Below are 27,288 nucleotides of genomic sequence, written 5' to 3' on the forward strand. Positions count from 1 at the left end.
GGTTTATCAGAATCACAGTGTCCTGGCAGCGTAAGAGAGTCTTGTAAAGATACACAAGTTAGAATAGATGATGGAAATGTTCAGATAGCAGAGCTCCTGTCCTCTGAGATTCAACTGTCCAAACAAATGGAAAATATTGCTTAGTCCCGTTTTTGACAGCAAAACTGTCCTGGGACCTTTTTTAAATAAAGAAATATTTGGGGAGGACTGTTGGGGAGAACAAGAAATTGTGTGTGTGTGTGTGTGCGTGTGTGGGTGTGTGTGTGTGTGAGGGCGTGTCTGTAAATATAGTGTGCCAGCTGTCTTAATTTCTTAATTCATGATATTTTCAAAATATTTTCGCTTCACTTTACGATATTTCACAGATCACAAAGATTTAAAGGGTGGAATTCGTTTGCAGAATAAGTTTTATATCTGTTCATTGCAAATCAAAGAAAAGCTTTACTGTAAAGTAGCGAGCATAATTACATAGAACATGAACCTGCATGGCATTTAACAAAAGGCCTCTGAGGCGAATTCAGACAAATTGTAATTATAAACTAATAATTTAGTCGTTTTGCCTGCATGCAAAGACACCAGAACCATTAGTATGCCTGGATCAGACAGAAGCTCGGCATCAAGGTCAAATGAGAAGGATCAAAAAATAACATTTATTTCTTTATGAATTGAATAATAACCAGTGAACAAGCTCAAATGTATGTCGGTTCAGGTCATCATGTTGCTATTAGATAATCTCCCTTAATAGGACCTCATTTAACACGAGATGTTATTCATTCATTTCCACAGAGGGGACAGTGAAGCAGATGAAGAGAACACAGAGCAGCATTCAGGCCACCGAGCCAGAGCAGCAGGCTCTCAAGATGCGTTTTATGATTTTCTGAATTGATATTGCCTTTAATTTATGATCGTATACCAGTCTGATTGCCAAACCCGAGTTCAGTGACTCCTATCAGGTAATTGGATGCCTCTGTGCGTGTCCTCAGGAGTCCGGGCTGCTTAGTGAGGGAGGAGAGAGAGGCTGTCATACCTCAACAGCATGACCAGAAACCTTAACAGCAAACAGACCTGAACATTTTGGCACTGCGCCGCCGCGGACGCGACGACGCGCTCCGGCTCCAAAGGCTGACGGCGCGCATTGGCAGAGCTCAGAAGGACACAGCCCGACCTCCGAACTCCGGTGCGCTCCGTCTGTCGTGCGCTTCAGCGCTGGGATCAGGTCAGTCACCCTCCGCTCCGCGTGGAACGCGCTCCGAGCGCTGGGAGTGTTGGCGCCGGTGCGTGGACGACAACGCGTAGAGCGTCATTTCATTTGCAAAGACTGAATCTGCTTTTTACAGCTTGAAAATAAATCGGATTACAAGATAAGAATATAAATATGGATATAGCAAAGATAAATTATTATTATTATTGCGTGACAAGCATCTACTTTAGATAATCCTTCCATTGATATTTCCCCTCTTGCGCTAAGGCGCGTTAAGAATGCTTGCTTTGACGTCTCGTTAAGGTGGACACTATCTGGCGCGTCTCGTCCACCAGTGTCGCGGGTGATGTGGGGGTGTGTGTGGGGGTGTGTGTGGGGGGGGGTGTGTGTGGGGGGCGGGGTGGGGGGGGGGGCGGTCACAGGACTGACACCGGGCACGCAGTGAGATGTTGGGCCATACTGTGAGAGAGAGTTTGACATGCAAACACCAGGCGGAGATTTGAACAGCCTCTTAGGTGAGCGCAGACTGACTACACGTTAATGAAGCTGCTGTTTGATTATGCCTTCTTATTCTGTCTTTTCCCTCTGTATGTGAGGGATGTTTAGAGGTTGCACTAGGAGGGACTTTGTATTGATTGATTGATTTTAAGATGGAAAATGATAATTATGACTCAGGAATAATGTGGACCCAAACTCAGGGCCCCGCTGGCTTCCGTCTGAGGGTTGGCTGAGTGGCTCCAGCCGATGTGAACTATAGTCTAATGCTGTTTTCACTGTGATGTAACAATGAAAACAATTCAAGACACCTTGTGGCCTTGTACCTATACCTACCTTATATGTGCACATCTTACTACATCCAGTTGTATTTATTTCATACCGGTCTGAGACCACGGTGAGCAATGAGGGAACGTTGGCATAGAGCTGTAATTATTTATTTAACATATTCAAACCAATTAAACACAAATTGAACTTTGCGTGTTCACAAACGGCAATAATAACAATCCAAGCAAACTTGAAATGTTAAAATCAACAGCTCAACATATAAAGGCATCCAATCAAAAGCATAAATATGATCAAAGTCATGTAACCACAACCATAGCGGTTTCAAGTTCTTCTTTTGCCAGGGTTATTTAACTTACCTCAAAATCAGACAATTGAAAGTAAGTGAATTACAGAGCGAAAAAAACAAACTGTTCAAATGTATGAAAAAGTTGATTACAGGTTTTTACTCATTTAAAATGATCAAATTGATGCCAATGTATTGGCACGTGTGTCTTTTTATTTTTTTTTATCAGATTGATATAAGATATGTACAATCAATCTCTAAATGTTGGAACTTATGATTTATCTAAATTTTGAAGAAGTTATCAAAGGTCATTTCTCTGGTCAACGCTGCTCCATTTGAATGTGTGTCACCATATCTCTTCTGACTAACTGTTGTGTTCAGTATTTACAAGAAACAGGTACAACGTTTTGTTCTTTCATGCAAGTTATTTTTTCTGGCAGCTCATTGAATGTAGAAAGCTGTTACAGACACACAAATACATCTCAGTCAAGGAAAACACATGCCGATACCTTGAATGGCGTTTAATGTCAGGATTAAATGTGTTGATACAGCGTTTAAACGATTGCTTATCAACTTATATAATTAATTGCTGAGGAGCGACGTGTGGATTTGTTCCTGAATGACTGCGGCAGATTTGGACTTTGCTCTGTTGTCATAAATGACAGGCGTGCCTCGAGATACTATGCTATGTTTATGTTTCCCATTGCATGGAGCGGCAGTGATGTTTAACCTGTTGCAAACAGCATTTTTCCACACAAAGCTTTTTTTGAGTTGTGCAAGACAAGGAATCACGCTTACAGAGACGCCTCTGCAACCAAGATCATCTTGGTTTTTGTAAATCTTTAGGTTCGTGTAAAAGGTTATATATAAAATGATATCATGCACCCAGTTCTAATCCTCTGAAAATGTATTTGCAGTCACTCTAAAGAGTTATAAACCTATGCAAGGGTTTTCAAAGCAGTCACTATGAAGGGAAGGAAGACGCTCGATCACAAGTTTGTATTTGTAGAAACATTCAGATGAAAGAAAGTGACATGTTCTGGTTCAGTCCAACAACTTCTAAACGTCTAAACTGCTAATATCCTGGTGTGTTTACGCTCATTCAGTTTTTCTGACTCATATTATGAACCTTATTTAAAGTGATACCAGTGATGTGGATTTATCAAATGAATCTGAGGCCATTAAAGGGGACATATTATGAAAAAAATCACTTTCCCCGTGTTTCTACTCTCATATTTTGGCAGTTTCAGCCCATTACCAACGCAGACACTAAATTAAACCATCCAGTCAATCCTGCACAGTTTGCGTAGTTCTCTAATCAAGTATTGGAACATGTCTGGCAGCTCCCTCCCCCTTTGTGACGTCACATCTTGGGAACGCCAAGATATGTGTCCCCCCGTGTCTGCGCTCCGCACGTCAACGCTCTACCTGTGGCTTGTGCATGAGTCAAAGAATAAGAAGAACAGAGTGGACGAAGCTTCGTTTTGGTGGTAATGTTTTAATGTGTGTTAAAACAAAAAGTCACATCACTGGTTACCATGGTAGCGTGCAGCTGTGCCCGTATAACCGCTATGAATTTAGTATTGGTTTTATTTTCAGAGGCGTTTCTGTTTGAGACAGAAAAGAAGGACGCTGTCCTGCAGCATCTGTTTGCTATTTTGACCAAAGACTGTCACAGATATTTTATACAAGTACTGTATTTGGGAGCTGCACTAACTTGTGGAAAAAGTGAATAATATGGGATCTTTAAGGTCATTGATATGTCGCGTCATCAAACAACATTTAACACAAAAAGATCTTTGATGAATGATTCCAGACTTTTCTTTCTTATTTATTTACATATGAATTTTATGTTCTTCTTTTCCTTCTTTCGGCCCGTTTTGTCCCATCAGAGGTCACCACAGCAAAGCAACCCTCTCCACTTATTTAAAGTTGATTGCATGCGCTTAATTCTGGCAAAGTTTTACACCGGATGCAATTCCTGTTGCAACCCTGTTGCATTTATCCGGCTTGGGACCGTCTCATGGGAGACACTGGCTGTGCTACGCTAGCTCCTGCTACCCGTGCTACCTATGAGGCTGCATTAGATGAATTTTATCTGATGGAGTTAAATAACTGAATTAATCTTTATATCATATTCTGCATTGAAGTTTAACGTTTTATTTGTAAATCTGTAAATGGCTGGTTTAAACATTGAGCGTCCTGCATGCATTTGAAAAAAGAAAGGTGTCATTTCTGCTGCATTTTATTTTGCCGTTTCCTCTCTCTCTTTCAACAATGACAACATGCTGTGGTGAGAAAACAGATCAATTACAAAACCATGTAGTATGAGTGTTTTCTACTTCAAGTTTTCTGTTTTCACCAATTCAGACTTTATTCACTAAATTGTATAAACTTTTATATCTGAGTGGGAAAGGACAAACATGACAACTATATGTCTGCACATTGACAGTTTTATATAGAAACACATCTACTTCTTCAACACGTCACATGTTTTTGCGCAAATGGTATCTGACTGCCTGAGACGGTAACAGAAGAGAGAAGTTTCCAATCTGTCTGCCCTTTTTTCTGCAAATGAAAAATAAATATCAGAGTGTGTGGGGGGGAGGGGGGCGGTCATGCTTTGCTCAAGGGTACCTTGGCAGTGGCCTGGAGGTAGACTGGCCCCTCTCCAGTGACCAGTAATGACCAGTCCTTACTCCATATTTTCATCTGGGCCTGGTGACCCTCCGGTGACTGCCGCCCGTTAGCGCCGTGTCCTTCCAGTTCACAATGAACCGTATTAATAGAAAACGACTGACAAGCACGGAATCGTGAGTTTTTGAAGCCCCGTGGTGTCTCAGACAGTTCCCTGTTTGGCATTCACCCATGCACACACAAACACCGGCAAATCAGATGACACAAATACACACACGATCATTGTCATTAAGATATTCCATTTTCGGTTCTTTATAATGTAGGCATTCCTCAACAAAAAGAAAATATATCGATCAACTGCTGCTCTAATTACTCATTTGGAAAGCTGTGGAGGGAAATACGTCCTCCTCAGGTCAAAAGGCTGGTCTGGAGTGGGAGTTAAGCATGACTCAGCGTTAATGTGCTCAGTATTCTCAGTTGGGGCACCGGTTACTACAGTTCTTGAGACATCGCTAGTTCATTTCCCGCAAAAGATGACTAATGTACCGCCGGAAGTAAAAGTCCAGAAAGTGACATAAATACTTGATTTGATGCTAAATCCTGGGCATTCACGGGTGGGAGGTCAGCAAAAGGTCAACTCTCGATCCTCTAAACGCATTTGCCTCATGTCAAGCAATCATTGCCTGTTCCTGTTTGACGGACAATACTACATTGATCTATTTTGCCCGCACTGTTCCCAGCACACATGTTGACAGTACGTGCCTTGAAGGGGAGCGGCGTCATGTCTTGTGCTCTTATTGTCCGCCTAAACAGCAGCACACTCCCGTCTTTTCCTTTTCAAGGAGCAGGGCATGACCTTCCTCACAGAGTACCTCTCCCACTTCCTACAGTATTTGACCTCCTCTCACGCCCCATTTCTGTCAAAACACAACTTTAGCTATAAATCTCAGATGACACTCGAAGCTAAAATCAGTGATGAGATGACAATGCACAGACTCAGTCTTAGCTGTTTATCTAAACATGTGCCTCCCCTTCGTTATCGTCAATCTACCTTTGTGTCAAACCCTCCTTCCCCGTTTTCCATATAGCATCTCTCTGGCTGAGCGGCATGCACACAGTGTGTGTGCGTGTGTGTGTGTGTGAATGCTTGACAGTATGCATCCCTCCTTCCCCATGCGAGGAAGCGCATGAGACTCAAGAGACTCATCAACTATTAACTCATAGTTATTTAAGGGAATTGAGAGAAGGTTCATGCCCTCAGATTATTGTTAAAACCTCAGATTCCCATAGATCACACACACACACACACACACACACACCCCCCCACACACACCCCCACACACACACATATATGTATATATATGGAGATAGAGAGAGATTTCTGTTTCCTCCAGGTGTTTAATACAGAACAATGGAAGAATTCAGACAATAATGCACAATAATTGCCCTCTCCATCAGGCATTTTTGCATTAACTCTGATATATGTGTTAACTCTGACATATTAAATATACACATATGACAAATATAGTGTTGTCATATGTGTTCTCCATGTCTGAGTTGAAGTTGTACATAAATTGGTGAATTTGATTAGTGCGCAAAAATGTTCCTACATGTGCAAATCTAAGAATGTGTGCACTGTACGTGCGTGCGTGCCTGCGTGTGTGTGTGTCTGTTACAATGTCCATCGCTGCATTGTCTGATACTATAAATATGAGTCTTCTCATCGCGATGGGTAATTAAATGTCACGCTGGTGATCCGAGCTAGATTGTAGGGCTGGACTGGCTTTTTTTAGTTTATCTTGTGCTGTGTCAGTGTGTTTTAGCTTGAACATTAACATTTGCTTTGCTAACCCAGCTCAGCGACACATGCTTGCCGCTGAGCTGATTATTATCATGACTTGGGTGTGACACCTGAACAGGCCGAGTCCAACCAAGCCTGTTCATTGAGATGGCAGGTATGAGATGAATCAGAAAGGTGTTTGATTCTAATCACTTGTGTGAAATTAATTGATATTTGAAGATACGGCTGAAAAGCAAAGCTCTCTGATTAGCACACTAACTATTGAGTTTGAGCCATAAAACACAAACTGATCACTTTCACATTTCTGTTTTTGATTCCTGCCTCTGTATCTCATCCTTAATGAACACTCAATATATAAACTGACATATAAATGATTAGAAGATAACCTTCATTTATCTCATTCGCATGAATGGAATCCATTAACGCATGAAGGATAACGACTATTTTATGGTTGCAAAGTAACCGCTCTAGTATTTCTTTAATAAATAAATCAGATAAACGGCCGGCCTGTGCTGCATTGATACTGCATGAGGAGGCAGTGATCAGTGTGTCACCACCACCACATTGACAGAGGGAGAGAAGTGCAACCAGAGAGGCATGAGGTCGCCTGTCAGAGTGAAGCAACAGGAAGTCATCTGCATCTGATGTCTACCACCTCACACACACACACACACCACATGATAGTTAGCTGTCTGAACTTCTGCTGAGCCCAGACTCTGTCAGAGAGAGAAAATGTGTTTATGTAGTTCCCTTTCTACCGGTCATCACTTCCTGAGGAAAAGTATGACCAAACACACACACACACACACACACACACACACAAACTACTTTCTTCGTCATTTGCTGGTGAATGAGCCGACACCAAACACAAACAGGAGAAACAGGGTGAGCAGACTATCCTGTACTAGTTTGCCATTGATTCGATGCTGTCTGTAGCTGCAGAGAAAGCAAAGTCCAATCAGCTGCCAGGCTTTAGGTTGTGTGAGTGCCGCCGTTAACCCATTAACGCTTGTGTGGCGAGCTGGTTTCCACTTTTATGCTTTGATGAGCTGACAGGCGTGCTTATCAGTGGGATACTGTGTTCAACCGATTTTGTCTTATTTGCAATGCATTAGGTAAATATGCTCTGTAGAAATATACAAAGTGTAACTTAGACCTGAGATACTTTAGGATTAAAAAAAATATCCTCAGTTGGTGGTGCCCCCCCCCCCCCCCCCGCCCACACACACACACACACACACACACACAGTGTGACCTCAGGTTCACCTGATGATCTTCAGCACTCCACTTTCTTAACTCTGGAAGTTTAATAGACAAAAAATATATATAAAATGTAGAGGGACTGCTTGTCTCGCCGCTATTTGACTCAGAGCTGTGCCAAACAGATTCAGATTGTGGTTTCTAACCTCCCTCTGTGCCAGGATTTGAACTACAGTGACTAAATTCAGTATAAACTTCACAAGAGTCGACTCTGGTTTCTGTCGACCGGGCTGTCCTGACATCTGACTGACACTTTTGATAAATGTAGTTTTCCATCACTCTCCGTTTCGATCATTTATGCACTGAAGGGGGGAAAGCCCTGTCAGGCACTTCATAGTGGCTTCACACCACTGGAGGTAAAACGAGCATTGACTTCCTGAATATGTAGTCAGATGGGGAGGCAGCCTTTTTAGCATTTACACTAAATGCAACATACTATTGTCTTATGTATTTAAAAAAAAATACTTTGTGATGTTATTGTTGAGTTGAATTTATAAGTAGTACTTGATTAAAATTATTTACAGCTCTCAGGCTCGTACGGATACATTGTGCACCAATTCTCCTGCACAAATACATGCAATCAAGTAAATAGAACAGTTTTCTAAATGTAACGACACTGTACGACGGCACACCTTATGGTTACTGAGACATGCTAAATTAAATAGCAAGAGCACATGTCAGAAGGGCATTCAATGCTCAGCTAGAGAATCCATATTTACACTTGCACACGCAGTTTTCAGTTCCGTGCATCAAAACTTACTTTATTATATCGTGTCAATGTTTTCCTTTATGCATGGTATTTAAATTTCAGAATTTCATTTGCACTCACATTAGTGGAGGGGCGGGACTTGTCAGAGAGGGAGTATAGTATTTATTTTTTCAGACAGAAAAGATAAGAGTGTATGAGCCTTTGGTTGCAGCAAGGCAGGTTCTGCCTTTTAATCTCTAAATATACCAAACAGGCTTCTGTGATGACTTTTCCCCCAAAACTACAAACCTTGTTTATGTTCTGTGTTCAATGACTTGCTGCGTAGGCGTGTTCTATGAAATCCTGTGATGCTATGATCATCATGCTGGATGTATTCTGAATGGATGCATTATTCATCATCAGCTCTTTGCATTCTTTTCTTGTGTTTTTTAGTCTTGTGACTGTTTTCCTTCTTTGGAGGGGGGTTGGAATGAGGGTACTGTTGGACTAGCCTTGATCTTGATCAAATATGACAACGATCCTTAATCAATAACACATTAACATTCATTAATCTTGCAGGTCAAGTCAGAGATGTTTGCTTTGCTATTGTTTAGCAAGTAATGCATTGGCTTTGAGTGGATTTTCCTTTGTGAAAACACAAAAGGAAAGTGATTGCTGCAACAGTTTTAAACCACCAGCATGAACACTAGTGATGGGAGGATTGCGCTCATGCTGCTGTTGATCTGTGGATCATGCGGTTTGGGTCATTAATTACACTCCCTGCAGTGATTTCCCATTAGCAGAAATTATATGTGCATCAACCAGTAAGGGAAACATTGCGCGCATTCAGACAAGACACACGTCAGCACTTTTTTAAATTTCTACATACACTCACAGGATCCGTCAGGATGTTCTGCAAACGTCACACACTAAAGCTCCACGGAGAAACTGCATGGATTAAAGACGCCACGGTCCAGGTAAAGCCTGAGGTCAGGGGTCAGCCTTTAATCATGTTGCTTCTCAATGGTTTCCTCTGTCCTGTCATGTTTATGAATCCAACTTCTGGTTCATTTGTCTTCAGTGTGTCGAAATCAATCTTTATTGACATTTGCTGTAAGAGAACAGTGCGGCTCTGTTCTGGGTCCTTCCTGCGCTTCAATGTGTCTCCGTCAAAAGGCGAAAGAGAGCGAAAGCACCGGAAGAGATCCTTGTTCAGAACGGAAGGAGCATCATTGACAACAAGAGCCATTGATGAAGGAGGAGCCGGCAAAGGCAGCAGCAACGTAGGCAGAACAAGTTTGCCAAATGGATGCAGAGCTGTACTATCAGATGGTTCAGAGATTAGCGGCCATCTACTCGGCGCTGACGCTGACAGCTTAGCTTGGTCTCACCTGCCTGAACTCACTGGGCTACATTCCTGCTGTTTTTCTATTTTCTTCTTTGCAGTGGTATATCTTTATTTTTAGAATACTTACACATCTTAGAACACACACACAAACATAATTAATAAGGAGTGGCTGTAATGCGGTCTTTTTGTGAACTTTCATTTTAAACCACCAGCATTTCATTTCACAACTTTTTCCCTGAAGGACAAATTTTGTCACGGACCAAGGCAGGAGAGAACCCAAATGCACGACAGTAGAGCGGGAATCCAAAAACAGAGCTTTATTTCCAGAACATTTTCCGTGACTTGACTATAATCGTTTGTCCAGCAGACTGTACTTTTATTCACTTCACTCCAGTATTAATTCATTTTTATCCAGTCAGAAACTCTATATGACGTGTTTGGTGTTTTTTTACTCTATGCATAGGCTCACACGGACAGTGTAGGTCCTACCTGTTGTTAATGTAACTTGACAGACCTGCCCGCCTGCCAATTTGTCGTTGGCCGTTTGTTATTATGCCATGACTGAGGTAAAAACTAATAAAAGCACTCCTACAAACTGTACACTCATAGAGAAGACAAGTTCTGACATGCAGAAATCTGAGAACCGCCAGAAGACGCTGTCAAACACGTGCTCTCTCGCTCTCTCTCTCTTTCTCTCTTACATACACACACACACACACCACCGTAAACCCTAAGTTCACTGCATTCACCTTTCTAATCATCTGTCATCTTTTATAATGTCTGGCAGGCTGTTTACCCACACAGATACAAACATGTTCAATTCAATAGATTTGACCTGCATGAACACTCAGAAGAGAAGTTAGCGTGCAATCATGTTTTCGTGCCATGATGAAAACACCAGGTGTGTAGCGCCGTAGAAAGCAAATTGACCATCTGCTTCCATTCTTCTGCGCTCCTCTGAAAAACGAGTCATTCCTGATTCTTTACCTGAATGCAGCTCAACGTTGGATTGTTTTCAGTGCTGTGTGAACACAGAAACAATTCATGTCACTTTCATATCTGGTCCTAAATCATGGGACATGTCCAGTTCATGGCCATGTGTCATAAATGCCAGGACTCATGCCAGATTCTGCAGTTGTGTAAGAAAAATTCCTTGCTTATGTGTCAAGATTGACTTCTCGTGTTATCACTCGCATGATGTTGTCAAAGGTTTGGCTACATTTTTGCATCTGATAAGGTTTTTTTTTTTTTTTATGCCGTCAAGACCAGTTTGATATATACAGTATGTACAGTACGTAGAGGAACCAGGACAACTACAATGTAGAACACAAAGGATCCAGAAGACCCACATTTGTACCAGAGCCAATTGCTCAACCCCCCCTCAACTTGATGCCAATCAGGACACAAGTTGCTCCAGTGTTCCGTCTATTTTAGGGTTAGATCAGCCAACAAATGGGAAAATGACCAGGTTTCCCTGGTTATTAATAGTCAGCATTTTCCCCTGCAGAACTCCCAAGACAGTGTCAGCTAATGCATGCATGCACACACACACATGCTTGCACACACACTCTCCACTCCACTTTCTTGTTCATAAACAATGTCAGAGTCAATGTGAATTTTGAGTGGATCCCCGCTGATTTTCGGAAACAATAAGTAGTTGAGAAAGGAGGATGTTTGCACCACCGGAATGTTTTGCCAAGTGATTTGGAACCATTTCAAGCCGTGTCTATACCTGGTGCTGATGTACCATCAGAGAGTTGCTATTTTTGTTTTGTCCTGTTTCATAATTCAGTGCATTCTTTATTTTGTTTGTGTTTTTTTTTTTCAGGTTGATTGGGAGAGATTTATTTTTAGAATTGGAGTTATAAAAGGTTGTTTTGGCAGTAGTGTACAAACCTTTTACCCTGTTGCTTATTTATAAACTGCTGCTAGTTTGTCTTTTCCTTTTTGTTCCATTAAATCAAAGTTTGGATTTACAGGGTCATACACGTCTTATTTTAATAAGTAACATCATGCTTTTCAATATTGTATATTTTAAACTGTCTTTTATCCAAACTCAGCTTCTCTTCTGGGGTGTTTTTTCTGCGTCTCCTCCCCTATATTCTCTTTCATTCAGTGGTGTTTTATTTTAACAAGGCCACATGCAATCAGCAAAGGATACTGCATCAGCCGTGACACCTCTGCTTCATCTCTCTCCACAGTAGACATGGTGGACACGCAGCAGCTCCTCGCCTGGCCTGTCAGTTTCAGTCTGAATGGCGTCGACCTGTCAGAGCTGGATGACAGCTCCCACTCCCTCAGCATGAAGCATTTGTCGACCTTGGACTACGCCTCCATCTCCTCCTCCTCCCTCCAGTCCTCCCTGTCTCCCTCACTGGTATCCAGCATCTCTCCTGCCAGTGTGGCCCTGGACCCCAGTCCGCCGCAGAGCGAGGAACCCCTGACCAACATGGACTACACTAACTTGCACAGCTACAGAACGGACACACACAGTGAGTTCGGTCTGTGCAATGGGACAATCAGAGCTAAAACAGTTGCTAAGTCTTTGATGTAAAAATGCATGAGGCTTATTATTAGGGAGATGATGATTTGTGGTCACCAACGTGAGAATATAAACAGAGAACACAAGATGCACATACGATGAAACTGAAAGTGCTTTTAAGCTAAGACTCAGTGTAAGAGATGGGACAGGAATGTTTTAGCTGTCTGTCCTTTGTCATTTTTGGGGTACGTCCTGCCTGACGTTGCTCCTTCCTCTAGACCAGATCAAGATGGAGCCGGAGTCACCTCCACATTTCTCTGATAGTCCTGCGTTCACCAAGCTCCAGGAAGATTCCCCGGTGGCAGCACTAAACATCGAGTGTCGTGTGTGTGGCGACAAAGCCTCTGGATTCCATTATGGCGTCCACGCCTGTGAGGGCTGTAAGGTAGGACCCAGAATAAAGATGAAAATGACATGTATAAGCAAACTGGGGGAGAATGAATGGTCTGTGTTTAAAGCTGAAATTAGACAAGAGCTTCCATTAGCAATAATAAATACAAATTTTATTTTTAGTATTTATTATTAATATTAAATGTGTTTACCGTAGTTGAGTCGGCTGAGGGACAGCTTTAGATTCCACCTCCTGGAAATGAATTATTATTAGACCCATAATTTAAAGCCATGAATCGTAAAAGTATTAGACAGGAGATCAAATATTGTTTTCTTAATTCCAGATCAATAGGATTAAATGTTGGGGGTGGGCAAACAAATGCATAGTTGCCCTTTCCATCAGATTTGTCAAACATCATCTTCCTATTGTAATAGAATGCAATCCGAATAAATGAATAAAATAAAAAGACTATATCCAGTGCAGACTCAGAAGTAAAAAAAACACTCAACACTCAGCAAAGACCCATCAGAGGTTTGTTATTTTAAGAACAAACAGGAATATGAGAAATAGTGGGTGAAATGTCACACAGTTCTTATTTTTGACGCTGTCAGGACCGCATTGGCTTCACTACTGGGTCCAGAGGTTTCTGTTTTTCTGTCATGCCATACTTTCCGAGGATGAATGAAGATGAGGCGCAGCAGTCATTGTTCTGCTGAAGCCTCGGGGGAGACAAACCAGAAGGGGGGGGGGGGGGGGTCAGCCAAGCAGGCAAACAGTTAATTGTTTCAAAACAGAAAACATTCTTTATTGAGATGGAGTCTTGACCCCCTTTAGCTTCCTCCCTCTTTAAATAGCCAGTTAATTTATAAAAGGAGCATCTGCGCTGTGTATCACAGGAATGTTGATGCCACGCCATCGTTCACAGAGAGTCCACATTTGGATTTGCATGCTTAAAAGAAAAAGGGCAGCAGATACCACAGTGATCAATTAAAAATAATACCGTGACTGCGTGCAGGAGTGTTCGGGAGTTTTACCACGGCTGCATGTTAATAGCTGAGATAAGTGTGCGTCTTATGGCCGCTTGGTCCTAAGGTTGAAAACATCAAAGAGCGAATCCACCCTGAAGCACAATCTGCTTTTCAACAAGCACTTTGGGAGTCTGGTCGGCTTCCTCATAGATTGGAAGGGAAGCGATATATCTAATCTGCGTCACAGTCCATAGATGCCGCGTGGAGCTCTCACACCAAGACGAGAGAGGAATCAGCCGCTGAACATTGAAGCAGGCATTTTTAAAAGTGGCTGAGCTTTCTGCTTTTTTAGGATGTAGGAGATTTAAAAGACGTAAAAGTTGTCTTTGTTTTGCTTATATCTAATATCTGTCCTTCTGTCTTCGTAGGGCTTCTTCAGACGCACCATCAGGTTAAAGTTGGTTTATGATCACTGTGCTCTTCACTGTCGCATTCACAAGAAGTCCCGTAACAAATGCCAATATTGTCGCTTCCAGAAGTGCCTCAATGTTGGCATGTCACACAATGGTAAGATGCTGCTTCTGTCCCACGCGCCTTTCCAACGGTCACACGGCGTACATATGTGGTATTTGTCCTCAGTTCAGGTTTCAGTTCCCAGCAGTCCTTCAAAGCGCTGTGACACCTCACAGGGCGCTGCGGTCGAACACTTTTACACCTTCTCTCCTCAAGGTCACGCTGGTAGAAATTAAACAGACAGAAATTGGATAACTGAGTTTCATAAAACGCTGTTACTTTTGCTTTTCCGCCCATCAGTTCAATCATTTTTCTCATTTTGTTCCATTTATCCCCATTGGATTTGGGTGACAGCAGGCATTCCAGATGTGTTATACGAGGCGTTCCAGTACCTCCTGGTGGATTGTGAGCCTTTGACATCTTAGATGAGATATTTAGTTTATTTCCAATCTGGTTCTAAGTTTATCACAAGATCTCTTCCTTATTGGATTTAGCCAAACACATGTCCATTGGGAGGTTCTCAGGAGGAACCCAAGCACTTCCCAAACATTCCAGCTCCTCCCCTACCGCGAAGGTTAAACCCAGCCATGCTATGGAATAGAGGTTCATTCCAACTTCTTCTAACCTGTAGTGAGGTTTGGAACACAGACCGACTTGTGAATCCCGAGCTTTTTCCTCTGGCTCAGCTTTAATTGTCACACGCAGCCCAAACAAACATCATAGAGCTGCTGCCCTGTGGCTTCACTACGTCAAATTTGATACAACAGACAGCCTGTCCCATGTTCAAGATAAAAGATTGAGCCAAGCTGATGGCTAAACAGTTTCCAGCAAGAGCATGTCAGATTTACCAGATAAAAAAAAAAGAAAAAAAAACAGGACCCCAATCAAGTTGCCAATCCATATCCATCAATAAAGTAAATATAAGATTGAATTCAACCTTGAAATCAGCAAAAATTCACAAAGTGTAAAAAAATTAAAAACGTATTAAAAAAAGTCCCAAATAATAAGGAGAAACCTCAGTGAAGCAATGACCATTGATCTTTTTTAAAAAAACATTGTCCAAAAATAATCACGATAAGGACTAAGAATTTTAAGGGTCAACAGCTTCATTTAGCTGTCAAACCGCGCAGCAGTGAGGCTTCGGACGCTCCTCCCCGAACCAAAGCAAGCCTCGATAAACACTTCCCGGAAACGCCCCCTTCATTACTCTACGCTCGCTTCGACGCTCCATGTGAAAATCAAAACGAAAGTGTTGTGACTGTGAGGATGCTGATGTAGTTGTCCTTGAGGCAGGGAGGGGATTTAGCAACTACTTCCCCAGGCTCAAGGGCACTGAGGCAGTTCCCTGAACCCCTCATCCTCAACAACTCTGAGGACTTGGCAGTCCTTCACTATGAAATTCTGAATAGCCTGGTCCAACACATGCTTCCTGGAAGCTTGAGGATCAAACATTTTTGTAATTGTAATACAGTTGGGGGGTTTCCTCACCAACACGGTGGCATAGTTGGTAGCATTATTGAATTGTTCAAAATCCCATGGAGCAGGGGCAGCAGGGTAGACCCAGGGCACACCTGGGAGGAGCAGAGTGGACCGGTCCAGTTCACTACGGCCAGGTAAGGCCCCTGCTCCACCCCACAACGGGACTCGAACCCCTCCAGACACAGCAAAAGTCAGTATTGCTTCCAACTACACCACCGGGCGGGTGAGGAAGCTTGAGGCATTAACAAAGTCATACCTGTCAAATAATAAGTTGATATTTCAGACCACAGCGTGTTGCTATGTTGTACTATGCTGTGCTTTTTTCTTATGTGGAGTGGATGTGTCTCCGACAAGGTGACGTCGTACTGGATTCGAAACCAGTGCCTCTGGCTGAAAGTCAACAATGCTACTATCTATCCTAATGTTTGATAGGGTAACATATAGGTCTGGGTGGTACAGTGGGTAGCACATTGACTACCAGCCAGAAGGTCCTGGGTTTGAAACCAGGGTGTGCAGCATAATTTGGTTATTATTTATTTCCTGACTTTTTTTTCTGTGAAGAAAGGGTTATTTGGTTATGTGTGGCTGTCTGGAAACCAATAAATGTTTAGGCACCCCTGCGATTGTCACGCTTTTCCTGTACAAACTGACCCCGGCCCTCCATCAGAGAAGGGAAATGTTATGTGGCCCTCACAGGAAAACGTTTTGGGGACCCCTGATTTACAGTATAATACTATCACCTATCATTTCTTTCTCCTCCTTGCACCCCTCCCCCATGCCACACAAAAGTAATTCCGCACAGAATAGTTTTGCCAATCAGTTGTTTGTGGGTTTTTATTTCGTCAATGATTGACATCTCAGAGTGCATAGACCTCAACTGATTTCTGCAGCTTTGCTGTGTCACTGCTGCGGGCACATTGCCAGCTGCTGGTTGGGTCACTTCAGATTATATGAATTTGCTCAAGGTGTGCGTTCATCTTAGACAGTATTACATAATTATAAACGCACTGCAACCAAGAGCTTCTGTTTCTGCATTGAAGTAATAAAATTACATCCACAAACAGAAGAAAAATAGTTTATCCATTTTGGGGTGTCGCCTCAAATTTCATTCAGATTACAAAAAAAAAGATTCCACTGCATTACCAAGTCTAATAATGCTTGATTAAATCCTTGTGATTAATTTGAGTAAAACAAATAAATAACATATTTATTTGTTTTAGAGTGTTTAACTGAAAAAAGATAGCTGTTTTTATAAATTTGTAGAAACTATTTATAGGCTTGGTTGAATATAAAATGACTTATAACCTGTAATTACAATTTATGTGTCAACATGGAGGAGGATGCTATTTTTAAATGAGCTTTGAAAATAGCATGAATAGATCATTACGCAAAGACAGCATTTTGTTCGTGAGGCACACAACGAAACCCACACCTGGAATTTCTGTTATGTTGTATCCTATTTCCAAATTGGCAGTCGCATTGAGAAAAGAAATGACTGCTCCGAGTGAGCTTTGTATTTGTGTTCACGTCTTTGTGTGAACGTTTGTCTGTGTGCTCTCGTAAACTGCATTTCACCGCCTGCCTGTATCTGTTTGTCCGTTTATGTTTGTTTCTACCTGCCGTTCTCAGCGATCCGTTTTGGCCGGATGCCCCAGGCAGAGAAGGAGAAGCTGCTGGCCGAGTTCTCGTCTGACATGGAACACATGCATCCCGAGGCAGCCGATCTGAGGGCTCTGTCCCGGCATCTGTACGACGCCTATCTGAAATACTTCCCCCTCACCAAGGCCAAGGCCAGGGCTATCCTCTCCGGCAAGAGGGGCGATAATGTGGTAGGGACACCTGAAATCCATACTCGCTTTTACACATTTACTTACCAGCATTAGCCAAAAAAAAAGTTTTCTTAGAATTTAATATCACAGTACTGTTTTTGTTTTTAGTGAAACATGTTACAGGCACATTCACGGCAAGAGCAGCTCGATATGTGGACATAGTTAAAGAAGCACTTTCCCTTTTGGTGTCAATTACATTTAGACATAGCATGCATAAAATATATTCAAATAATATTGACAGGATATGGTATGTTGCAAAAAAAAGTATTTTAAACTTTTCCTGGTGTATTTGTTCACATTTTTTGCTAGCCTGGTCTTCACGTAGCCACATTCGGTCTCGTTCAAGCGTGCGTTCTCTTGCTGTTTTAATATAAAAAGCCGAGTGGTTGTTTTCTACATTTCTGGGCAGTTAGAGAACAACTCACATCACATTTCGTCAACTAAATTACAATAAAGTGATACATATTTTCATCAAAATGTAAATAGTGTTCATGAGGCACTGATATATAACAACAAATCAAGATGCAAACTAAATGCAAAATATTCTTAATACATTTTTGTGTATTTATTAACTCAGATTATCTTTTGATTTACTTTTTCCTATGCATTTAATAAATAATTGCTCTTTCTGAAAGTAAATTATTGTTGTTGTCATTATTATTATTGATATTGTTGTAATAATAACAGTAGTAATACCGGCTGTGGCACCAAATGTATGAGCAGTTTTGATTCTTCCCTCTCTCAGTGAAGTCAGATGAGTTCAAGGTAGCGCAGCATTTCTTCTGACTGCTTATTATGACTGGCCGCCTACCAGAGATAGCAGGAAATGGTCCTGAGTCGTCTCTTGGTTTACTAAACTTCATCAAATCTCCTGAAACAAACAAAGAGTCAATGACATTTCATTTCATTGTCATAGAACTTTTGTTCTTTCAATTTTTTGCAGCCTTATTATGAGTTGATGTGTCCTCATTTTCAATCCAGACAAAAACACAAGTTCTTTGTAGCAATTACTTGATCAAAGTTAATCTTTTACTGAAGATGAACGATGTTTACAATAAATAAATATTGACCAATGTTAAAATTGAACTCAGAAGAAGATCATGCAAAGATCATGCAAAGTGCCATTTGAAAAATGGCACTTTATTATTAGACAATTTGACAGATGTCTAGCTTGTAAAATGATGCAATTTATAATCAAAGCAATTTATTAATCAAATATTAAATCTACAGAGTGAGTGTGTTACTTAATTTATTTAACGTTAATGAATTGGACAGCTTCATAATATCTTTGAATATACACACACATTTATAGTTATGACATGTAGAACTTATGAGGACTTTTCTTCTTTCATATCTCATTTGTTTCTCCCTGCATGTTCTTATTCATCCATATACACTTTTCTTTACCTCCAGCCTTTCGTCATCCATGACATGAAGTCTCTAATGGAGGGAGAGCAATTTATTAATTGCCGGCAGATTCCCACCCAGGACGCTCAGCAACACATGCTAAATTGTACAGTTGGACATGGAGGTTGGAGTTCAAAATACCTATTTCTCTCCTCATTCTGTATATTAGCAATATAAACTGAAACGCAATCCCTGAAAAGTCATAGATGTGGCAGGTCAATCAATGCATTTTCCACAAACCTTATTTGAGGATTAAATGAAGCTAACTCCCCGAAGCCACAAATAAAAAAAATTATATTCTCTCCTTTAAATATCAAACATTTGCTATCTTGTTTATTTAATAGTTTTAATTCTATTTATTACACATGACAGAGTGCTTTATTTTTTTTTAGGATCCTGCGATTAAACTGTTTCATTAGAAACATTCACTCCAATCCATCAAATTCCAGGTTCGACGGGAGCTCATCCAGGGACAGAGTGCAGCGTCTTAGATGAGGCAGAGCTGCGCTTCTTCAACAGCTGTCAGTCACGTTCGGCTGAGGCGGTGAGAGAAGTCACCGAGTTCGCCAAGATCATACCAGGATTTAGCGACCTGGATCTCAATGATCAGGTTACGATCAATTCCCTCGCTCACATCTGGATTTAAAAAAGAATATGACATGCCATCAGCGAAGAATGATTTTTTGCTCTTGACCCCAAATCTCTTTCCCCAGGTGACTTTGCTTAAGTATGGCGTGATTGAGATCTTAATCATTATGATGGCGCCTCTGATGAACAAAGATGGGACCCTCATCTCCTACGGACAGGTCTTCATGACGCGGGAGTTCCTCAAGAGTCTCAGGAAACCTTTCGGACAAATGATGGAACCAAAGTTTGAATTCTCTGTCAAATTCAACACGCTGGAGCTGGATGACAGCGACATGGCCCTGTTTTTGGCTGTTATTATCCTCAGTGGAGGCGAGTGCGTTTCTTTTATGTGTCGAACATGTCCAAACTGTCTCCCAGAAATCTCATACAAATTGCATTTCATTTCACCCACATGCAGCAGATTTGTCACTCTTGAAGGAACATTTTCTTATGTCACTCTAAATAAAGTCTCAAGTTTCATATGAAGGTGCCGTCAGAAGAGCATGAACATTTAGCACAGGGCAAAACAGGAAAACTTCAAAAAGCTTTTTCCACTCAACAGGGGTCGAAAAGAGATGCTAATAGCGAGCTTCATACCTACTGAACGAAGCATTCATGTGTACTACCTTCACCAGTTATTAAAATTATAAACTAATTATTTTTGTCAAGATAAGGAGAATTTTATACTAATTTTATTTTAATGTGGTTTCCATGGAAATATATATATAAATATAAAATAAATCATTACATTTCATTCCTAGAATCCTATATCAAAAACATTATTACTCCATGAACTTGATATTTTCTGCCAGACATATGGTATCAATTCACTGCAAACACATGGTGTTGTAAGGCTAGTCGTGCTAACAATGTATGTTATCAACGCCCTGCATTGCAATCACGCATGCTATGTACGACCTGCCTTGAACCATTTATCAGTTTTCAGGGAGGCACAGGATATTATTGCTGACACGTTTTTTTTGTTCTCACGCACTCTCGTGTTTAAACCCAAACTTGTGAGCTAATATTGTCGCTTTGCATGAGGCTTCTTGATAAAGGTCTGGCCTTGACCTGATGAGGATTCAAATCAGATGCTCAGGTCAATATTTAACTAAAATGACTAAGATGAAAGCTTGAGATAAAGATAAGAAGGTTTTGTAAATAGCAATAATGCAGTTAGATTTGGTAGTAAAGGATAGATAAATTAAGTGTTTTTCTCCCAATAGTAATAGTTGAATATCATATACAATTTACACTTTCCATTTCTTTCTATCTGTCATTTCTTTATGGAGGAATAGCTTCTTCATTTTCTTTTTTTTTAGCTTTCATGGTCACCCTCACAATAGCTTTAACTTATTTATCTGTCTGTGTCCCGTCCAGATCGCCCAGGCCTGCTGAATGTGAAGCCTATTGAACAGCTTCAGGAGACAGTTCTTCATTCACTCGAGCTGCAACTGAAGCTCAACCACCCAGACTCCCTTCAACTGTTTGCCAAGCTGCTTCAGAAAATGACTGATTTGCGTCAGATCGTCACCGATCACGTCCACCTCATACAGCTGCTAAAGAAGACAGAGGTGGACATGTGCTTGCACCCACTGCTACAGGAGATAATCAAAGACTTGTATTAGAATGTAAAGGGAGAAAAGGACAAGGAGAGAGAGACAAGTCAGGAGAAGTAAAGCAAAAGAGAAAAAGGTGATTTTATTTTTTAAATCATGGCTTGCGTTCTGTGCCTCCTGGTGGGTTGTTAAAATAGTAGCGAGACAGGCTGACTGAAAATGAGGAAGAGATAGGAAAGGGACGTGGGAAAAGGAAGACAGAATCTGAATGTTCGATCTGATCGAGTGAGCAGCATGTGAATGACGAGCAGCGTTTATATAACCACTGCTGAGCCGGGACAACAAAACCAATGAAACGACACCCTAGTGGCTAGTCCAATGTCTGGGGCTGCTGCAGCGACTGAGGTCAAGAGTGTGGATTTTATTATTGGAAGACTGAGGCTCAGCACAGCTTCGTGTACCATCAGGACAAATGTGAATATTTTACACCATGAGAGAATGTGTTCATGTGCAGCTTATCTACACATCGGCCTGCTACCATCATAGAAGGCAGCAGCAGTGTGTGCGTGTTTCAGTACCTCTATGAGCACACCTAAATGCATGAATGCTTATGCACACGTTCACACACACAAAACAATAAACAAACGCAACATTTTTCTGTGATGTCATCGGTGTCAAGGTGCCATCAGCTGAAAGACAGAAATCAGATTGTCATCATTCACCTGCTGAAACTCTGAGGAAGTGATGACGATGTTGGCTCATAGATCATCTTGTGCCTTTATGAGCCAACATATTTCTGTGAATTAATGCACACACAAACACACATATAAAATGTATACATATGTATTCATGTGTATTGTTTTTGTATTGATGAAACTATCAGTAAAAGATAACTGGATTTTCAGTCAGAGATGTTTTATCTCATTTTCGTGAAATGAGCTTGTTATAAAAATTATTTTGTATATTTGCAAGGAAACTACAATGCCTGATAAATCACATGTGAATTTTCTTTTTTTTTTTTGGAGGGGGGGGGGGGGGGTCTTATTTTTAAAGGGACATCTGCATACTGATAAGGAATTGGATTAACACCAGCAGAGGGAGGAAAATAAATTTGTTATAAAACATAAAAATGTATGTAACTTTATTTGAAATCTCTCATCTGCAATATCTCATTGGTATAGATCTCAAAACAGATTTCTAAACAGTGGATAACCTGCTCAAAATGGATAGTCCATTCCTCAAAAGCAATTCTTCATGTTAATGAAACTGCAAGTGTCATCGAAATGAGAAGTCTTGACACCATCGTTTATGAACAAGATAGTAAAACGGCTTTGTCACGTTTTCATTATGACAGTTTATTCTCAGTGTTTTCCAATGCAAACAAAAAGGGCAGAACTCTGTGACACCTGAAAATGCTCAAGACAGCGCTACACACTACTTGTACAGCCATTTGTAAAGTTACACACAAAGTTAGGGTAATACGTCTCACATTTTTACTGTATATGCTCTTTGCAATTCTTGTGCAAAAGAAAAACTACAGTCACTTATTTAGAACAAACATAAGAAACACCCTTTTGGTAGAGCTGTGCACAAATGTGATCAATAGAACAGTAAATATTGTAACTGAATATAGGTAAATCATTCTGGCACGTTCCTGTCTGTCTGGACACACGTTTTCAGCTACACAACAGATATCATTACTTCCAATGCGGCGAGGAAAGAATCTCCTGGAGTGGTGAATCCACCTTCTGCATGACTCTGCTGTGATGTCATCACATGCTGCATCCAGGGCTGAGAGCACGGCCATCTGCGCATAAAGAAAGACATGAAATTTGCTTGACAGAATTTTGATAACTAGTTCAGCAGTTTTGTATGTAATGACTCAAGCAATGAAATGAAGAAGATTAGTTTTATTGGGAACGACTATTCAGCATCCATAAGTATCGTTCATTTTGACTGACATGACCTAAGCAAATGATAATGTTATAAAACAGCAGAGAATTGTATGGAAGCAACTGATAGATGTGCAAAAGCATTTGCGATTTGTTCAGAGGAAGGACAAATTGCTACTATGATGTGCACAAATGACTAAATGTTGTGGAGGTTGAACTAATAGTTATGAGAATTTTCATTCTGATCTGAGAGTATCACCAAAGCGAGAACAGAAAAACTGTAATTCATCATAAATGATAGGAACAGCTTCAAAATGAGAATAGATGGGCTGGGAAGAGAGTGAGGCTGTATGTCAGAGGCTGGTGGGGGCTTCTGGGTCTGACCCTGATGGGCCTGCTGGATGGTTGAAGTTGACAGTAATTAAATGTGCTCTTTATGTAGAGGCAGCATATCCTCACTTTGTTACGGCCGGTCTCTGCTGATCAAACCCTGCCAAGAAGTTTGAGCCAAAACATTTTTGGAAAGAATATTTCTGCTGCTGTCCCTTCACACAGAGGCCAGTACAAAGATAGCGATGGTGATTTACATGAGGAGGTTTTGTGTTTGTCTGATTTCCTTCAGAAACAGCAACTTTTACTTCTCTTTTGTTTTAGTATCAAAGAGGAATTTGACTCCCATCCCTCGTGTGATAATTAATGCCACTATGAGTAAAGTGTACAGAATATAGCTCTAATATATTTACATAAATTCATGTTTATATAAATTAGAAGAAATTCATTCTGAGGCATTTACAGGCAGATAGATAGATAGATAGATGGAATCTAATAAATCAGATAAAATGGACTCTCCAAAATAATATTTTTTTTTAAATACATGTTTTGCAACAATTCAATTCATTTAATTTATTGCTAATCAACATAGCACAAGTATAATGTATTTTTATTGTGTTACATAATATTGTGATATGGGGAAAAAGACTACAGATAAAGCTCAAATTATATTCCTTGCATTTTGTCGCACTCTGGACAGACTAATAGAATGTCTCAAATGTAATGGGTAAGAAAATCATAGTCATCGATCAGGAAGATTCATTTCAGCCCAAATATCCATGCACAAAACACTGAGATTCAAGTAGGATATTTGATGATATCTGTGAGATTGTACTTCACTGGATCATACTTGCTGTTATTAAAGTTTAATTAAACTGCTAACATCACAAATAACCAAAGACTTTCCACATGCATGCTCATTTCCATGCAGTGTAATCCACGGTACAGAAACGTTGCATTAATCTATTCCTAAAATGTCTTTAATCTTTCCTTCTACACAGTGAACATGTTTAGCCTCAGAAACTGGCCCCACGTCGACTTCACTTGAACAAATTGGGTGTTTTTCATGCACATTCTGACTGCATTCACAAACAGACACAGATGGAATACAAGGGACGACATTTGGTATGCAATAAATACACCGATCAGTTATTCTCCATCAAAGTGATCAGCAGCAGAACTGCTCTTTAAGTGACAGCCAGCCCTGGCATTTCCTGACTTTGTGTACGATCTCCCTCTGGAGGCTGGAATCACATGTGGCATTGGGCATATGGGGCTAAACGATTATTTGCCAAAGCCGACAACGCCACTTCAGGACTTTCAACCTAAAGAGCTATTTTTTTCCTTCCTTTGGTTCCCAGCACGTTTTAGCGGGTTTCCCCACCCACAGGTCCGCTCACACTGAAGACCAGCACGGCATTAGGAATTCAAAACACTTATTAACGCTCTAAAAACAAGCTTTGTGTTAAAACACTATAAACACACAAAAGAAAAGGAGAGACACGGCAGTGACAACCTAAGGCCAACCCGCCTTCGAGACGGGGAAAACACAAATGAGGACGCTGAAATGAGGGAGGGGAAGCACCTATATACGCCCCCCCCCCAATCAGTGGTAAATGGGCCACAGGTGCTCCCTCCCACACCTGCCTGCCCAATTAACTCCAATCATCCGGTTACACACAGAACAAACCTTCATAAACTTTCATCCATCGGACAAATTGAAAAATGAACCGACATTAACAGATTCAGGGTGGAGGATCAGGATGAGGATGGATGACTTGTAATAGTGAATATTGTCCACAAACAAACACTGACTTGGAGGAGTTGCACCACCTCATTGACTGTTGTATTGTTTCAGCTGGTTGAGATGAGGTGGGAGAGGAACAATGGAGGCCAATAACAATAGAGTAGCTGTCAGGGCTGTGGGGGGAGGCAAGGTCAGGGAGGTGATACAGTAAACTGGCTGGCCCAATTCCTTCCCATGGCCTCCTGGCTTCACTGAGCATTTAATATGCCAGTTTATGCTTTCACAACTTATTTTGATTAAAAAAAATATGAAAAACTGACGAATCTTCAAGTACAGACCCAATTCTAGCCATTTTTTACATCGCAGGGGCCACAAAGGGGACGTGTTTTACACAGAGGAGACAAGCATATGTCCAACGTCCAGGCATACTTTTTATTTATTAAGAAATAGTATTCCTTGTTTAATATTGACTCCAAAGCTTTGAAAAATTGAATATATAGATTTATTTTGCAAATTGTGCTTTGTCCAAGCATATTTTGTACATCAAAAACTCATTTTAAATAAACGTTGTTCATTTTCATAGTCACTGCATTGTAAGCTGTTGTGCAAACAAATGTAATATATGAGACTAACCTTCTCCACTGAGGTGAGACCATCTATGAATAAACAGGGGCAAAGGACGAATCCTGCTTTAAACAAAATTCAGACACAATGTGAAATGCATTTCTTTCAAAACAGGCAGTAATATAACAACTAGCGAAGGACTCAGAGAGAACAAACCTCTGCCAAGCAGCTCATTCCCCTCCTAATTGGATTTACAGCATCCACATGGTGATCTGGATCATTACCAAAGTTTAATCATCTGTTCCTGGTAACATTCCCAACATTTCCTGAATATTTCATCTTGTTAACGGACGGAAGGACGGATGGACAAACACATGCTGACCAAACAAGTGATACCTTCTCTACTTCCTAAATGTATTTGGCTGCATCACCAGCTTTATTATACTACACTATGCTGTAGCAACTTTATACAACTGTATGTATTATAATTTTCACTTATTAATACATTTGACCACTAAAAACCTGGCCATAGAATTTGAAATTACATTGGTATCATAATTAAGTTCATAGTTAGTTCAAGAATAGGTGCATAACAGTTTGTTTTTTTCCTGCTGGATCTCTTTCATTAACTTTTAAGATTCATAAAATCTGACACTTAACTGAACCTGCACAGTTTCCAGCAACATCCATCACATGGCATCCATGTGCCATCATCTTGTGTAATTGTTGTTTTTCATTTAAAAGGTCTGGGCAGCCCTGACTGCACTGGACTCCGTGTAGGACGCCGCTGAGTTCATGTCTGGGTGTCATGTCCTTGGGGCGAGCCAGCATCGGTCCCATGGTTTTGGTGGGCTTAAACGGAAGCGTAAAAGTGTACTGAGATGTTGTGTTTGTTATTTATCTTTGTGAGTTTCCCTGATACCTCCAATATGGAATACCGTCTTTCTGCTTGCCCTTCCTGTCTCTCTGGGATTTGTGACTGTGTATTTATTAAAGTCACAGGCGTTGTGATACAAAACCAGCAGGTGGCGGTAATACAACGCGGAGCAGAAGTACCCAAACAGCCGAAGAAGTACACAAACAGCCGAAGAAGAAACCCCGGAAACGCGATTCCTTTTATAGTTTTAAGATCCAGTTTAGGAGGCAAAAACACGGTACGGCATGTTTTAAGTTAAACTACAAACTAAAGTAGATATTTTCAGTTATATCTACTGTTTAGACAGCAGCTCTTTAGAAAAACATCCATCTGTTTACTGTAAAGTTAACACTCGTAGTGTTTTTGACTGCTAACCTGTTTACAAAACACGAAAGCTTAAAGAAAATGTGGCTAAAGACAAACGAACGATGAATGTTATGTACATTGGCTAGTAAATTTATAATTAAAGATAATATTTAAGTTTAGAAGGGGTAGGATTAAATAAGTACATTCTTCTTCCTACTCCTTTTCGCTCATGTAAACTGCATAGTTAGTGCCTTACGGCTATTATTTAGTATTTGAG

At 40.8% G+C, this 27,288-nt stretch overlaps 1 protein-coding gene across 1 annotated transcript; it reads left to right on the forward strand.

Annotated features, from left to right (window-relative positions):
• Positions 1–1,700: 1,700 nt before the first annotated feature.
• On the forward strand, positions 1,701–22,234 carry pparg (peroxisome proliferator-activated receptor gamma). The gene is made up of 9 exons (XM_068742485.1): positions 1,701–1,716; positions 12,203–12,493; positions 12,762–12,928; positions 14,271–14,409; positions 17,464–17,663; positions 19,077–19,194; positions 19,520–19,680; positions 19,784–20,027; positions 21,078–22,234. Exons 2-9 carry the CDS (start codon positions 12,208–12,210, stop codon positions 21,323–21,325), a joined length of 1,563 nt encoding a protein of 520 aa, XP_068598586.1. The 5' UTR covers positions 1,701–1,716; positions 12,203–12,207; the 3' UTR covers positions 21,326–22,234.
• The last annotated feature ends 5,054 nt before the right edge of the window (positions 22,235–27,288 follow it).

The sequence above is a fragment of the Brachionichthys hirsutus genome, chromosome 8, assembly GCF_040956055.1.
Source record: "Brachionichthys hirsutus isolate HB-005 chromosome 8, CSIRO-AGI_Bhir_v1, whole genome shotgun sequence".
NCBI classification, from domain to species: Eukaryota; Metazoa; Chordata; class Actinopteri; order Lophiiformes; family Brachionichthyidae; genus Brachionichthys; species Brachionichthys hirsutus.